Here is a 14,689-nt window from a genome sequence, read left to right as displayed (position 1 = left end):
ATACCTTGTATATATTTCATGATCTTTACTTGCTTATCACATTTTAATTGTGAGTGAGGTATTTGTGAGCTTCAGTGGCTCCTGGTAGGGTCACCAAAGAAACCCTGGTCTCAGGTGAAGTATAAGACAGACAATTGTTTCCTGACTTTAGTTCAAGATGATCAGAAAGAATCTTGACAGGATGTAGGACATTGAGACAAACTCCAAGATCCAGGACCTGGAGTGGAGTTGGTTTAGTTTACCTGGATCCCTAATGGCTGTCACAGTTGCTAATCTTCCTGGGTCCCATCTGGTAGCATGTGAGGCTCTGGACATAACCGGGCATGACCCGACTATGTGATGGTCTTACCGTTTGTCAAGTGAAGTGTGGGGTCAGGGCAAAGGGCAGAGTGAGGACAGTTCTTGTTTGGAATCTAACACTCATTGAATGTTTTGATGGGAAAATGCATACCTCTACCAAGGCCCAACCGTCCCCTTTAATTCAATCAAGCCTAATCCAATATCAAATAAAACGCTGGATTTTTTATTTGGATCCACATCAAACTGTACTCACTCATAGATACCAGCCACCTTAATACACCTGATTTTTTTCATTAAGAGCCATGTGTTATTCCCTGAGAAATGACAAAAATATGGAAAAACCAATCTATCTCACAATGTTAAAGAAAGATAGAAAAAGGTTCTGAATCTGTCCTTTTATCTGGATCCACAGAAAAGTAAATGAGGTCTATTCTGGAACGAGACACATCCTCCATCCAAGTTTTGGTGTAAATCTGTTCAGTAGTTTTTGTGTAATCCTGCTGACAAACCAACCAACCGACAGTCATGGGCAGAACAACCTCCTTGGCTAAAGTAGTAAAAACCTGATGTTTGTTGGTGATGTTTAACAGAACTAAGGAGGGCGGTGCTGTGAAGCTTTGGGATCAGGAGATGAAACGCTGCAGAGCGTTTCAGCTGGAGACCGGCCAGCTGGTGGAGAACGTCCGATCCGTCTGCAGAGGGAAGGTATGCAACTCTTCCGGCCTGATCAGAAAGTCCAAACTTCTTTCCTACAAGTTGTTTTCTTTATGCAGAAAGTGTTTTGCGTGTTGCTGATGTGTTCTGGGCACCTTGCATTTTTGCAGGAGCACTGAACACCTTAAGTAAAAAAAAAGATTTAGTGAAATCAACTTCAAATAGCACATTATCACCTCCTGTTAAAAAGATAATGTTATTTTGATGATGACACCCAGTCGCACCTGTGTCCAAATATTTGCGGAACAGTGATGGAACTTGATGAAACATAAAGATGGATAGATACTGACTAATGGAAAAATAACTTCTTCAGTTGAAGTTAAGATGATCTTGATTCTTGTCGATGGATCAATAACCCGAAAGTTTACAATATCTTTCATCCCTGATGATCCAGGGTAAAATCCTGGTGGGAACCAAAGATGGAGAGATCATAGAGGTTGGAGAAAAGAACGCGGCCTCCAACACCATGATCAATGGACACACTCAGGGAGGGATCTGGGGTTTGGCGACTCATCCTTTTAAAGATGTCTTCATCTCCGCCAGCGATGATGGGACCATTCGAATATGGGACCTGGCTGATAAGGTACCACTCTGAAGTCTGAGGTTGGAGGCTGGGATTGAAGATTTCTTGGCATTTACCTTTTCAACGGTCGACTCACGTGTTCTGCTGTCCTGTTTTATGTGTTAGAAACTTCTGAACAAGGTGAGCTTGGGTCATCCTGCCAAATGCACCTCTTACAGTCCCAATGGAGAGATGGTTTCGATCGGCATGGAGAACGGAGAGTTCATTATCCTGATGGTCAACTCCCTCACCGTCTGGGGCAAGAAACGAGACCGCAGCGTTGCCATCCAGGACATTCGGTAGGACTCATCCTTATACAGATATCAGGACATACAGTAAGACCTCATCCTTAAACAGATATCAGGACATACAGTAAGACCTCATCTTTAAACAGATATCAGGACATACAATAAGACCTCATCCTTAAACAGATATCAGGACATACGATAGGACCTCATCCTTAAACTGTAACAGGACATACGATAGGACCTCATCCTTAAACCGATATCAGGACATACGATAGGACCTCATCCTTAAACCGATATCAGGACATACGATAGGACCTCATCCTTAAACAGATATCAGGACATACAATAGGACCTCATCCTTAAACAGATATCAGGACATACGGTAGGACTTTGTTAGGGTGTTCTTTTATCATTTACACATTTTGGATTGTTTTCTTGTGGTTCAGGTTCAGTCCAGACAACCGGTTCTTGGCAGTGGGTTCAGTTGAAAGTGCTGTCGATTTCTACGACCTTTCTCTGGGACCATCCCTGAACAGGATTGGCTACTGTAAGGACATCCCTGGCTTCGTCATCCAGATTGATTTCTCTGCTGACAGCAAACACATCCAGGTAATAAAGACTAAAAACCTGGAATCCTTTAGGATTATGACACAGTGTACTGAGTCAGTTTTGTCCGGTCTGATGGAGCAGCTGATGTTTCCACAGTTGAGTTCAGTGGAAATCTTTTGTGGGAGCTTCGTATGTCAGACAGATGATTTAACCCTAAAATCTCTTTCTTTTCCATCCCAGGTGTCCACCAGCACCTACACCCGGCAGGTGCATGAGGTCCCCTCGGGGAAGATGGTCACAGAGCAGTCTGTTTTTGAGAGGATCACCTGGGCTACCTGGACCAGGTGAGGCTGGCTATGAAATACAAAATAGGCCAAATCCTCTTAACATACTGTATAATGTGTTAATGTTAGGGAACATGCTGAATGATGTGGGAAACATACAGTGGAGCGTAGATTATACAGTATGTTCTACCTTTAGTACTTCCCATACTTGAGGGCTTAAGGAACCAGTGAAGATCTTAACTGTGGGACCTTTGTTTCCAGCATCCTGGGCGACGAGGTTCTCGGCGTTTGGCCTCGTAACGCTGAGAAAGCAGACGTTAACTGTGCTTGTGTTTCCCACGCCGGCCTCAACCTGGTGACCGGAGATGACTTCGGCCTCATCAAGCTCTTTGATTTCCCGTGCTCTGAAAAATTTGTACGTGATCATCTTTTATGATTAATTCCCAAAGCCTTCAGAAGATCTGAAACAGATCATCTCTGTGCTCTTCCTCATCTCTTTGTACTTCCTGTTGATGTTTTCACAGGCAAAACACAAGCGGTACTTCGGTCACTCTGCTCACGTGACAAACATTCGCTTCTCCTGTGATGATAAGTACGTTATCAGCGCCGGCGGCAGTGACTGCAGGTGAGATTACATTAGACCCCATTCAGAGAAAACACTGACAGACATTTATTCTTCTTCTTCTGCATCAACTGTCTGCTCACTAAAATAACACATCTTCTGTATCTTTTCTAATGGGAGACTTCACAGCTTCTGCCTGCTTCAGTGGTTAACACGAAGTCTTTGTGCAGGAAACAAAGAGCGACCTTTATTACTTATTACTAAAAAAACTGGGTGTCAAACCAAGACAAAAAATGATAAAGGACATAATGAACATAAGTAATTAATCATAATAAACACAGGAAACCAAACAACACACTGCAAGATAAGGTGTGTGTGTGTGTGTGTCCAAAGCCATGTTTCAGATGTATTTCGTACCGTTTTATTTTATTGTTTGTGTTTTTATTTGTCCATCTGATAGTTGTTCAGTCCCACATGTGGAGACCTGTAACCATCAGTCTGATAACATCCTGACTAGGGTTGGGTATCGTTTGAATTTGAACGATTCCAGTTCCTTGTTTCGATTCCGGTTCCTAACGATTCTCGATTCCGATTCTTTTAAGAGGCAGGGTCAGAGCTAGCTGACCAAATGTCTTTCTGAATGAAATAGTCTGACCTTCTCCATCAATTTTAATTCTATGAACTTTTTACTTTTTATGAACTTTACTATGAATTTCTCACAGGGCTGTTTTCAACTAGAATATAAATATCAAATCTATGAACTTGAATATAAATATTATAAATTATAAATACATTTTCGCAGGGGTACACTTTCCTCAAGAGAGCTTTATTTTTGAAAACCTCATGAAAACACATTTACACATGAGTGTATGATGCTGCAGGTACTTAAACATGTTACCGTGCTCCCACTGATGGGCTAACCTGGTGCAGAAAAGCAAATAAACAATAAGGAACAACTTGTAAAACCCAGTCCAGATTAGCAGCAGGTACAGTATAAAATCAGAAACAGTTCTTGTTTAGGAAAATAATAAAAAATAATAATAAATAATAAATAATAAATAAAGTGAACTTTGTGTGTCTTACGTAGAAGTTCTTGCTTCTCTTGAAGAACCACCTTCGCCATCAAGCACCTCTTCATCCACACAACAATGGTTCGGACCTTGGCCACCCACTGACTCACTGAATTTAGGGAGTATAGACTTTGTGCTGCTAGATTAAGTGTGTGGGCAAAACAGAAAAGTTTCACAAATTGCAGGCGCTTAATAGCCACATCCATTTTGGCAGCATTATCTACAGTGATTGCTACAATTTTATCAGATATGCCAAACTCTGACAGAACATCACTGATTTCCTCTGCAACAACACAACCAGTCTGTGCTTTGTACACAGCCTTTGTTTTTAGCACTTTTTGCTGCATTTTGCCCTCCACTATGTAGTGTGCTGTGATGGTGAGGTAGTGGTCCTGTGTGATGCTACTCCAGCCATCACATGCGAGTGCAACAGAGCTGACTTCACTGAGCTCTGTAATAATGTTAGACTCTCAACCTTGTACCACGATGGGATTACTGTGTTTGACAGGTAGTCCCTGGAAACACTTCCGGCGGACGCTTCTTCGTTGGTGTTCAGCAGCTTCTTCTTCCGGGTGGCGGACTGGGTATCGAAACTAGGAATCGAAATTTAAACTTTTGAACGATTCCGGGAGAATCGGAAAGCTAGTCCGATACTCGATACCCAACCCTAGTCCTGACACCTGTCTGTCTCTGGTCCTGACACCTGTCTGTCTCTGGTCCTGACACCTGTCTGTCTCTGGTCCTGACACCTGTCTGTCTCTGGTCCTGACACCTGTCTGTTTCTGGTCCTGACACCTGTCTGTCTCTGGTCCTGACACCTGTCTGTTTCTGGTCCTGACACCTGTCTGTCTCTGGTCCTGGCACCTGTCTGTCTGTGTGATTGTCTGCAGGTCATTTTCAGGTCAATGTTTGCTGTGAACTGTGTATTTCTCAGAAAAAACAGCTGAGACTCAGAATCTCTGGACGAGACGTGGCGCTGCTCGGACCTGCTGACATGGACACTGAGAATAAAAGCAGGATATGCCGTCACGCGCACACACACACACACACACACACACACACGCCGCTCACGCAGGAAGTGTCTCAGCTGTTACTCGTCTCTTTGTGGGCCCGGGGACCAGATGAAGCTGGTTTACACTCTTCAGAGAAATTGCAGAGATAAAACATCTCAGTGATTTGTGTCTTTTATCTTCTGACATTTTCAAAACCAACAAATGATCGTAACTGTGTCCAACACTTAACGTCTGTGTAGCTGCTGACGTTTCATCTTCAACGAAACACAAGAAGAAATATGGTGTTTTGAGGAGCATGTCCTCCATGGATGAGAGAGAGTGAGACAGATTCAGACTTTATCTCCACATTAATTCTCCTCTTTGTTTTCCTCCAGTTTATTCGTGTGGAAATGTCAGTGAGGAATCGTCTGACGTCCTGCTGAAGCCTCCGTCACAGACTCTTCTTCTTCTCTTGTGATGCTGCGCTCGCCTCTGCTGACGCTTCAGTCCCTTTACCTGAAGTCACACAGGACAGGAAGTCCGAAACAAACCCTGAACCGAGTCGACTGCTGCTGGACACTGGCAGTCGGACCGGAGCTGACGCTCTGTCTGTTATTGTGATGTAGTTCTTCTTGTACATTCAGATGCATTTAATGAGACACTGAAGAGCATCCGTTTAAATTTCAGGTCTCTGTGTTCAAACCTTTATGTCGTTAAATTTGTTAAAAAAGGTGAGACGTGAGAAAAGTGCAGTTTGTCTTTAAAAGAACTGGTAGCTGTTTGATGTAGCAGTGTGTCCCGTGTCAGTATGTGCCTTTAACACAACTCTGACCAAACATTTGATAAAACTTTATTTATAATCGTGTGGTGCTATGAAACGTGATCATTTAGGGCTTTTTACACGTATGAATACTGTGTTGTTTTTGTATCTCGTACTGTCTGATGATGATGATGATGATGATGATGATGATGAAGTAGAGAACTTTAAAGGAAAGATGGATCTTTGTTTGATCCCAGATATTTAAACTGAAGGTGTGAAAATATAAAATAGTTTGTTTTAAAAAGCAAAATGATTCTACCTCAAAATACAATGAAGAGAAACTAAATAATAGTAAATAATATTTAAGGTAGAAAATAAATATTTATTAGTTAAAGTTTGAGCAGAGCGTGGACGACACCATGAGGTGGCGCTGTGTTTTCTCTTATGTGTCTCTGTAGAAATAAAACTTGAAGAACCTGATGCTGCTTCTGAACGTCTGACGAGGATTTAAAGGGAAACGTCAACCGGAAGGTTTTAATTCATCAATCTGTGTTCAATCACAGACATTTACTGTGTTGTTCATGTTAGCTGAGGGAACACAAGGAAAACATATTTCTGCTTCACAAGAGACTACAGACCTTTTGTTTTAAAGGATGGTTCTGTTGTTTACGGGCTGAGCTATCTTTGGACTTCCTGTCTTCACTGTAGAGAATCAGGGACGTGTGACTGCAGGCAGCTGGCTGGTTGGCCAGCAGAGGTAGATGGATTTTCTTGTTTTACGTTCAGCCCGACTCAGAGACGAGCTTTTCATGATTTGATGTTCATATTTTGTTTTGGCTCCATGTTTCCCAAATCTCTCCAGCCGAGCAGGACTCAGAGTCCGAATGGACAGAATGATGAGAACGAGATCCAGACGGACAAACATTTCCTGTCAGAGAGAAAACTGTATATTTTAAGTGTTTTAAGAGTAAAACTTGTGAAGGGTTGTCTGAATAAACGATAGCACAAAACTAATGTTGGTGCCTGTGTCTGTACTTTATTAAAGACTGCTGGAAACTGAACTGCATAAACAAGCATCCTGAAGTGAATCTCTGCTCTCTGATTGGCTGTAAACTGATCCTTGTTGAAAAACATGTCTTTGCCTCTTCATGGCTTCATTGGACCGGACGGGTGAAAGAGACGACAGGAGACAGGGTGAGAGAGCAGAGGCCCACAGGTCAGCTGCAGCGAGGACGCAGCCGCCACACATGGACAGCACGCTCCACCGACCGGGCCAGCAGGACGGCCCGTAAACCCCTCCTCAAACAGAACCTTCAGCTGACTGAAGCTGGGTCGCAGTGTACAGTGTTTACAGGGTGTGAACTTTATATATTTGTGTTGGAAATGTACAGTTCTATCTTTTACAGTAAAAGTAAAAGAGTGACAGTGAACTGTGCAGATTATAAAACATCTGGTGACACGATCCAAACGTTACAATCACAGGAGACAGTGTTGGACCTGAACACATCATCTGACTGATAACTGCAGTGAGGTACTGACCCATTGTCCCTGTGGTGTCATCACGTCTCCAGTACTTCCTGCTGATGATGAATAACGAGCAGCTTCAGCTGTGTCAGGGTGACCGCACTGTTGTTTGTCTACTATATAGTGAAAGTACAATAAAAAGTACTCCATTACAAGTAAAACTCCTCTTTGAGTAGCAGTACTGTGTCTCACAGTGAGTTCACGGTCGTGTTCAGAGTTCAGCTCTAAAATACTTCATTAAACACAGTGTTGTGTTGTGTATGTGTCAGTACGCTGCTGAAGTACAAGTACCTCGACATTATACTGCGTGTGTCCTCCTGAGTGAGGCGGTGCGTTCAGGGACAGAAGACGCAGTTTCCCTCCAGACCGACGGGGGCGGTGGCGGCACTTCCGGGTTGTCAGCCACCTGTCATGGCGGCTCCCTGTAGCAGGATTGTCTCACGGTGACAGTGAACCAACAGGTGAAGAGTTGTTCTGAGGATGAGCTGAAAGAAGGAACGTCTCTGCCAGGTGACGGGCTGAACCGAACCAGGACCTGAGACCGTCCGCGGACCGACACCGAGGTCACAGGTAGAGAGAACTAACGTGACTGCTGCTCTCCTGTGCTCCGAACCGCACACCAAACTTCACTGGAATATGGTGTGTTTTAGTGCTGTCAGGTAATAACACCGGACCCAACGGAACCTGCGCCTGGTTTCTGAAGAAATTGGTGCTAAGAAGAAATTCGGCTGTGATAAAACCCACCGAACCCGTCTTATTCCAGCTGTTAGGTCTGTTTCTTCATAAAGCTTCTCCTCTGCGTGGACAGGTTTCATTAAAGGTTATTTTAGAGTAGATTTAATAATAATAATAATAATAATAAAGTTTCATATTTGTCTGAATTGTTGAGTCTAACAATTCGGCCTCTGTATAATCCACCTGTCTTCAGTTATGTCACCTGGTTCTGCAGGTTTTGGTCGGTCTGTAGAGACACTGGTGCTGACGTCATTACTGAATGTTTACATCACAATGATTTTTGAAAATGACGTGTCAGAACAAAAGGATCAAGTCCGGCTGCTCCCCCCTGTGGAGCCACCTCATCACAGCAGGAGGACAAGACATTTACAGACACTTTTGTCCAAAGCGACTTACAGTCACGTCAACGCACGTGTCACTGTCGCGTCAACGCACATGTCACTGTCGTGTCACTGTCGCATCAACGCACGTGTCACTGTCGCATCAACGCACGTGTCACTGTCGTGTCACTGTCGCGTCAACGCACGTGTCACTGTCGTGTCACTGTCACGTCAACGCACGTGTCACTGTCGCGTCAACGCACGTGTCACTGTCGTGTCACTGTCGCATCAACGCACGTGTCACTGTCGCATCAACGCACGTGTCACTGTCGTGTCACTGTCGCGTCAACGCACGTGTCACTGTCGTGTCAACAAACGTGTCACTGTCGTGTAAACACACGTGTCACCGTCGCGTCAACGCACGTGTCACCGTCGCGTCAACGCACCTGTCACCGTCGTGTAAACGCACTTTTCACCGTCGTGTCAACACACGTTTCACTGTCGCGTCAACACACGTGTCACTGTCGCGTCAACACTCACCCTCATCAACATGTAGTTTGTTTGTTCATACAGTAAATTCACACATAAACAACAGGGGAGACTCACCTGTCGCTCTCTCTCTCTGCAGGTATGAATGTGATGTCATCAGTGATGCGGGGGGCCCGGCGGCTCGTCCACAACGACCTGGCGCTGCTCAGCAACTTCCTGCCGGTGCCTCTCCTCTGTCCTGCCCGAAGCTCCGCCCCTCTGCTCACCTGTCAACAGAACAGGAAGTTCGCCTCCAAACAGGTAGAGCAAAATGTCCGTCTGCTGTCGTCACCGCTCCTCTGACTCTGTTCACTCTGTTTTACTGCCATGTTGTGATGTGTGCAGGTCAAAGGTCAGAGGAAGGATCAGAAGGACAAGAAGGTCAAAGTGAAAGTGGACAAACAGGAAGTGGAGATCAGACAGACGATGACGGTGGCGTCTCTCGCTGAGGCCATGAACAAAGACTTCGGTAAGACACAACAAAGTTCAGAGTGTCACTTCCTGTTTTGTCTGGTTTCAGATCACGTGTTTGAGGCTCTGATTAATAAAGTTTTGTCTGGTTTCAGATCACGTGTTTGAGGCTCTGCTGAACACGTCGGTGGATGTGGACTCTCTGGAGCCGGACTCGGTCCTGGAGGAGAAGTGGATTAAGGAGGTGGTCAAACGATCGGGGATGAAGTTCAGATGGGCCAAACTGAGCGACAGCAGAGAGAGACCCAACAGAGATGTCCACAGGAGGTACGAGACAGGAAGTCGTGTTTAAAACACCTGATTTGACCTGATGTTCAGTTAGAGAGCACATCTACAAACCAGCCAATCAGAACACAGTTAAACAAAGTTAAACAGTCCGGCCTCTTTTGCCGTCTCAAGTTGTTGTTGTTGTTGGGGAGCAGGTGGAGACAAGATTGGACCGGGCCGCTGATCAAAGCTTGTTGTTTTTTTGACACTTTAAAATGACTGGTGATTGGATGTTGGGATGATGACATCATCACACGATCACAGGAGGAAGGGTTAGGTATTTGTAGAAACGTTGACAGGAGCTTAAAGTCTCTCTGGTCCTACTGAGGCTGTATGTTTGACCTCTTACCCCTGACCCTGTCAGACCTGCAGCAGACCCGTCCAGCCTGGCGCCGCGCCCCCCGGTGGTCACCATCATGGGTCACGTGGATCATGGGAAAACCACCCTGCTGGACAGTCTGAGGAAGAGTCAGATCGTCTCCACGGAGGCCGGAGGGATCACGCAACACATCGGAGCTTTTCTCGGTAACAACACACCTGCTGGTTTAAAATACTGACCAGAGGGAAATAAAATCTAGTTTCAGAGCAGAAATCAGAAAAAATGAATATCATGAGCATGAATTTACAGTTAACACACTTTTTTTTCAGTAAACTTTTTTTTTTAAAGCATAATCTTTCATATCTCTTTCCTCGGAGGCTGTTATTGTGAAGTGTCTCCTGATTAATCTGCTCATTAGCTTCTTGAATAATTAAGTGTGGTTTTCTCTGAGCACGTCGACAGCTTTTCTCTCACTAAGAAAACCAGCCAGCAAGTAAATAATTTGGCTTTTTTGATTAAATCTGACTCAAATAATCAGCGATTATCAAATGAATCGTATATCAACTTGTTGTCGATCATCTAATGGACTGATTGGCCTTCAACAGGCTGAATATCAGCTTATATATCCGAATCTGAGGAATCATATTTCTACCTGAGGAAGAACGTACAGACCAGACTGTTGGGTTTTCTCTTCCAGTCCAGCTGCCTACAGGTGAGAAGATCACCTTCCTGGACACTCCGGGTCACGCTGCATTCTCCTCCATGAGAGCCCGAGGAGCCAACGCCACCGACATTGTTATCTTGGTGGTGGCGGCCGACGACGGCGTCATGAACCAGACGGTCGAGTCGATTCAGCACGCCAAGAGAGCAAACGGTATGAGCCCCACCTGACAGTCACAGCTGAGGGCTTAACAAGGTGCCTACTGTTTCTATTCAGTTTGTGCTGCTGTGTTTCAGTGCCGATGATCGTGGCGGTGAATAAGTGTGACAAGCCTCAGGCCGACCCTCAGAGAGTCAAACGGGAGCTGCTGGCTTACGACGTCGTCTGTGAGGAGTTCGGAGGAGACGTTCAGGCGATCCACGTCTCTGCTCTCAAGGTGAACTCAGGAGTCAGTATGGAAGAATTATCCTAGGTAGTAGAGGTAGTGTCAGAGGTAGAGTCAGAGGTAGAGTCAGAGGTAGAGTCAGAGGTAGAGTCAGAGGTAGAGTCAGAGGTAGAGTCAGAGGTAGAGTCAGAGGTAGTGTCAGAGGTAGAGTCAGAGGTAGAGTCAGAGGTAGTGTCAGAGGTAGAGTCAGAGGTAGTGTCAGAGGTAGTGTCAGAGGTAGAGTCAGAGGTAGAGTCAGAGGTAGAGTCAGAGGTAGTGTCAGAGGTAGTGTCAGAGGTAGAGTCAGAGTCAGAGGTAGAGTCAGAGGTAGAGTCAGAGGTAGAGTCAGAGGTAGAGTCAGAGGTAGTATCAGAGGTAGTATCAGAGGTAGAGTCAGAGTCAGAGGTAGAGTCAGAGGTAGTGTCAGAGGTAGTGTCAGAGGTAGAGTCAGAGGTAGAGTCAGAGGTAGTGTCAGAGGTAGAGTCAGAGGTAGTGTCAGAGGTAGAGTCAGAGGTAGTGTCAGAGGTAGAGTCAGAGGTAGAGTCAGAGGTAGTGTCAGAGGTAGTGTCAGAGGTAGAGTCAGAGGTAGTGTCAGAGGTAGTGTCAGAGGTAGTGTCAGAGGTAGTGTCAGAGGTAGAGTCAGAGGTAGTGTCAGAGGTAGAGTCAGAGGTAGTGTCAGAGGTAGAGTCAGAGGTAGTGTCAGAGGTAGTGTCAGAGGTAGTGTCAGAGGTAGAGTCAGAGGTAGTGTCAGAGGTAGAGTCAGAGTCAGAGGTAGAGTCAGAGGTAGAGTCAGAGGTAGTGTCAGAGGTAGAGTCAGAGGTAGAGTCAGAGTCAGAGGTAGAGTCAGAGGTAGTATCAGAGGTAGTGTCAGAGGTAGAGTCAGAGGTAGTGTCAGAGGTAGTGTCAGAGGTAGAGTCAGAGGTAGAGTCAGAGGTAGAGTCAGAGGTAGAGTCAGAGGTAGAGTCAGAGTCAGAGGTAGAGTCAGAGGTAGTGTCAGAGGTAGAGTCAGAGGTAGAGTCAGAGTCAGAGGTAGTGTCAGAGGTAGTGTCAGAGGTAGTGTCAGAGGTAGAGTCAGAGGTAGTGTCAGAGGTAGTGTCAGAGGTAGAGTCAGAGGTAGTGTCAGAGGTAGAGTCAGAGTCAGAGGTAGAGTCAGAGGTAGAGTCAGAGTCAGAGGTAGAGTCAGAGGTAGAGTCAGAGGTAGAGTCAGAGTCAGAGGTAGAGTCAGAGGTAGAGTCAGAGGTAGAGTCAGAGGTAGAGTCAGAGTCAGAGGTAGAGTCAGAGGTAGAGTCAGAGGTAGTGTCAGAGGTAGTATCAGAGGTAGAGTCAGAGGTAGAGTCAGAGGTAGAGTCAGAGGTAGAGTCAGAGGTAGTGTCAGAGGTAGAGTCAGAGGTAGAGTCAGAGTCAGAGGTAGAGTCAGAGGTAGAGTCAGAGGTAGAGTCAGAGGTAGAGTCAGAGGTAGAGTCAGAGGTAGAGTCAGAGGTAGTGTCAGAGGTAGAGTCAGAGGTAGAGTCAGAGTCAGAGGTAGAGTCAGAGGTAGAGTCAGAGGTAGAGTCAGAGTCAGAGGTAGAGTCAGAGGTAGAGTCAGAGGTAGTGTCAGAGGTAGAGTCAGAGGTAGTGTCAGAGGTAGAGTCAGAGGTAGAGTCAGAGTCAGAGGTAGAGTCAGAGGTAGAGTCAGAGTCAGAGGTAGAGTCAGAGGTAGAGTCAGAGGTAGAGTCAGAGTCAGAGGTAGAGTCAGAGGTAGAGTCAGAGGTAGAGTCAGAGGTAGAGTCAGAGTCAGAGGTAGAGTCAGAGGTAGAGTCAGAGGTAGTGTCAGAGGTAGAGTCAGAGTCAGAGGTAGAGTCAGAGGTAGTGTCAGAGGTAGAGTCAGAGTCAGAGGTAGAGTCAGAGGTAGAGTCAGAGGTAGAGTCAGAGGTAGAGTCAGAGGTAGAGTCAGAGGTAGTGTCAGAGGTAGAGTCAGAGGTAGAGTCAGAGTCAGAGGTAGTACCAGAGGTAGAGTCAGAGGTAGAGTCAGAGGTAGAGTCAGAGGTAGTGTCAGAGGTAGAGTCAGAGTCAGAGTCAGAGGTAGTGTCAGAGGTAGAGTCAGAGTCAGAGGTAGAGTCAGAGGTAGAGTCAGAGGTAGAGTCAGAGGTAGTGTCAGAGGTAGTGTCAGAGGTAGAGTCAGAGGTAGAGTCAGAGGTAGAGTCAGAGGTAGAGTCAGAGGTAGAGTCAGAGGTAGTGTCAGAGGTAGAGTCAGAGGTAGTGTCAGAAGTAGAGTCAGAGGTAGAGTCAGAGTCAGAGGTAGAGTCAGAGGTAGAGTCAGAGGTAGAGTCAGAGGTAGAGTCAGAGGTAGAGTCAGAGTCAGAGGTAGTGTCAGAGGTAGAGTCAGAGGTAGAGTCAGAGGTAGAGTCAGAGGTAGAGTCAGAGGTAGTACCAGAGGTAGAGTCAGAGGTAGAGTCAGAGGTAGTGTCAGAGTCAGAGGTAGAGTCAGAGGTAGAGTCAGAGGTAGAGTCAGAGGTAGAGTCAGAGGTAGAGTCAGAGGTAGAGTCAGAGGTAGAGTCAGAGGTAGTGTCAGAGGTAGTGTCAGAGGTAGAGTCAGAGGTAGAGTCAGAGGTAGTGTCAGAGGTAGAGTCAGAGGTAGAGTCAGAGGTAGTGTCAGAGGTAGTGTCAGAGGTAGAGTCAGAGGTAGAGTCAGAGGTAGAGTCAGAGGTAGAGTCAGAGGTAGTGTCAGAGTCAGAGGTAGTGTCAGAGGTAGAGTCAGAGGTAGAGTCAGAGGTAGTGTCAGAGGTAGTGTCAGAGGTAGAGTCAGAGTCAGAGGTAGAGTCAGAGGTAGAGTCAGAGGTAGAGTCAGAGGTAGTACCAGAGGTAGAGTCAGAGGTAGAGTCAGAGGTAGAGTCAGAGGTAGTGTCAGAGGTAGAGTCAGAGTCAGAGGTAGTGTCAGAGGTAGAGTCAGAGGTAGAGTCAGAGGTAGAGTCAGAGGTAGAGTCAGAGGTAGTACCAGAGGTAGAGTCAGAGGTAGAGTCAGAGGTAGAGTCAGAGGTAGTGTCAGAGGTAGAGTCAGAGTCAGAGGTAGAGTCAGAGGTAGAGTCAGAGGTAGTATCAGAGGTAGTGTCAGAGGTAGAGTCAGAGGTAGAGTCAGAGGTAGAGTCAGAGGTAGAGTCTTTTTTTTTTTTTTTTAATTTAGTTTTTATTGACATTCTGCCACAAATATGACATTTATTTCCATTTAAAATATTCGTCACAAAATCAGCATAAATGTCTTTTTTCTAGTAATAAAAGAACACAAAAAACAAAACTAAAACATGAACATTTAGGGAGTTAGGTATGGTTACTATTACATATATAGCCTATTCATCTCAGGTTAAGCAAGTCAAAGTCCGGTCTGCGTGGTGTGATATAGTCTATCCATTTCTTCCAGCGTGA

At 45.6% G+C, this 14,689-nt stretch overlaps 2 protein-coding genes across 4 annotated transcripts in view; both read left to right on the top strand.

Moving 5' to 3' along the window:
* Positions 1-3,221, top strand: part of LOC140995413 (echinoderm microtubule-associated protein-like 6) — a 32,869-nt gene extending 29,648 nt beyond the window's left edge. The window contains exons 34-40 of the mRNA XM_073465405.1: positions 891-1,005; positions 1,409-1,597; positions 1,703-1,875; positions 2,271-2,433; positions 2,614-2,717; positions 2,919-3,056; positions 3,182-3,221. Coding sequence (XP_073321506.1) covers positions 891-1,005; positions 1,409-1,597; positions 1,703-1,875; positions 2,271-2,433; positions 2,614-2,717; positions 2,919-3,056; positions 3,182-3,221 — 922 coding nt within the window. The remainder of the gene's footprint in view (positions 1-890; positions 1,006-1,408; positions 1,598-1,702; positions 1,876-2,270; positions 2,434-2,613; positions 2,718-2,918; positions 3,057-3,181) is intronic.
* Positions 2,985-14,689, top strand: part of mtif2 (mitochondrial translational initiation factor 2) — a 30,565-nt gene continuing 18,860 nt past the window's right edge. The window contains exons 1-8 of one of the 3 annotated variants that reach the window (XM_073486025.1): positions 2,985-3,072; positions 3,182-3,282; positions 9,249-9,409; positions 9,494-9,617; positions 9,715-9,886; positions 10,251-10,411; positions 10,903-11,079; positions 11,163-11,302. In XM_073486025.1, the coding sequence (XP_073342126.1) occupies positions 3,243-3,282; positions 9,249-9,409; positions 9,494-9,617; positions 9,715-9,886; positions 10,251-10,411; positions 10,903-11,079; positions 11,163-11,302 (975 nt within the window). In that variant the 5' untranslated portion in view covers positions 2,985-3,072; positions 3,182-3,242. The other 2 variants (XM_073486100.1, XM_073486178.1) reach the window with 2 other exon arrangements.

The sequence above is a fragment of the Pagrus major genome, chromosome 1, assembly GCF_040436345.1.
Source record: "Pagrus major chromosome 1, Pma_NU_1.0".
NCBI classification, from domain to species: Eukaryota; Metazoa; Chordata; class Actinopteri; order Spariformes; family Sparidae; genus Pagrus; species Pagrus major.
This window is presented reverse-complemented; position numbering and strand designations above follow the sequence as displayed.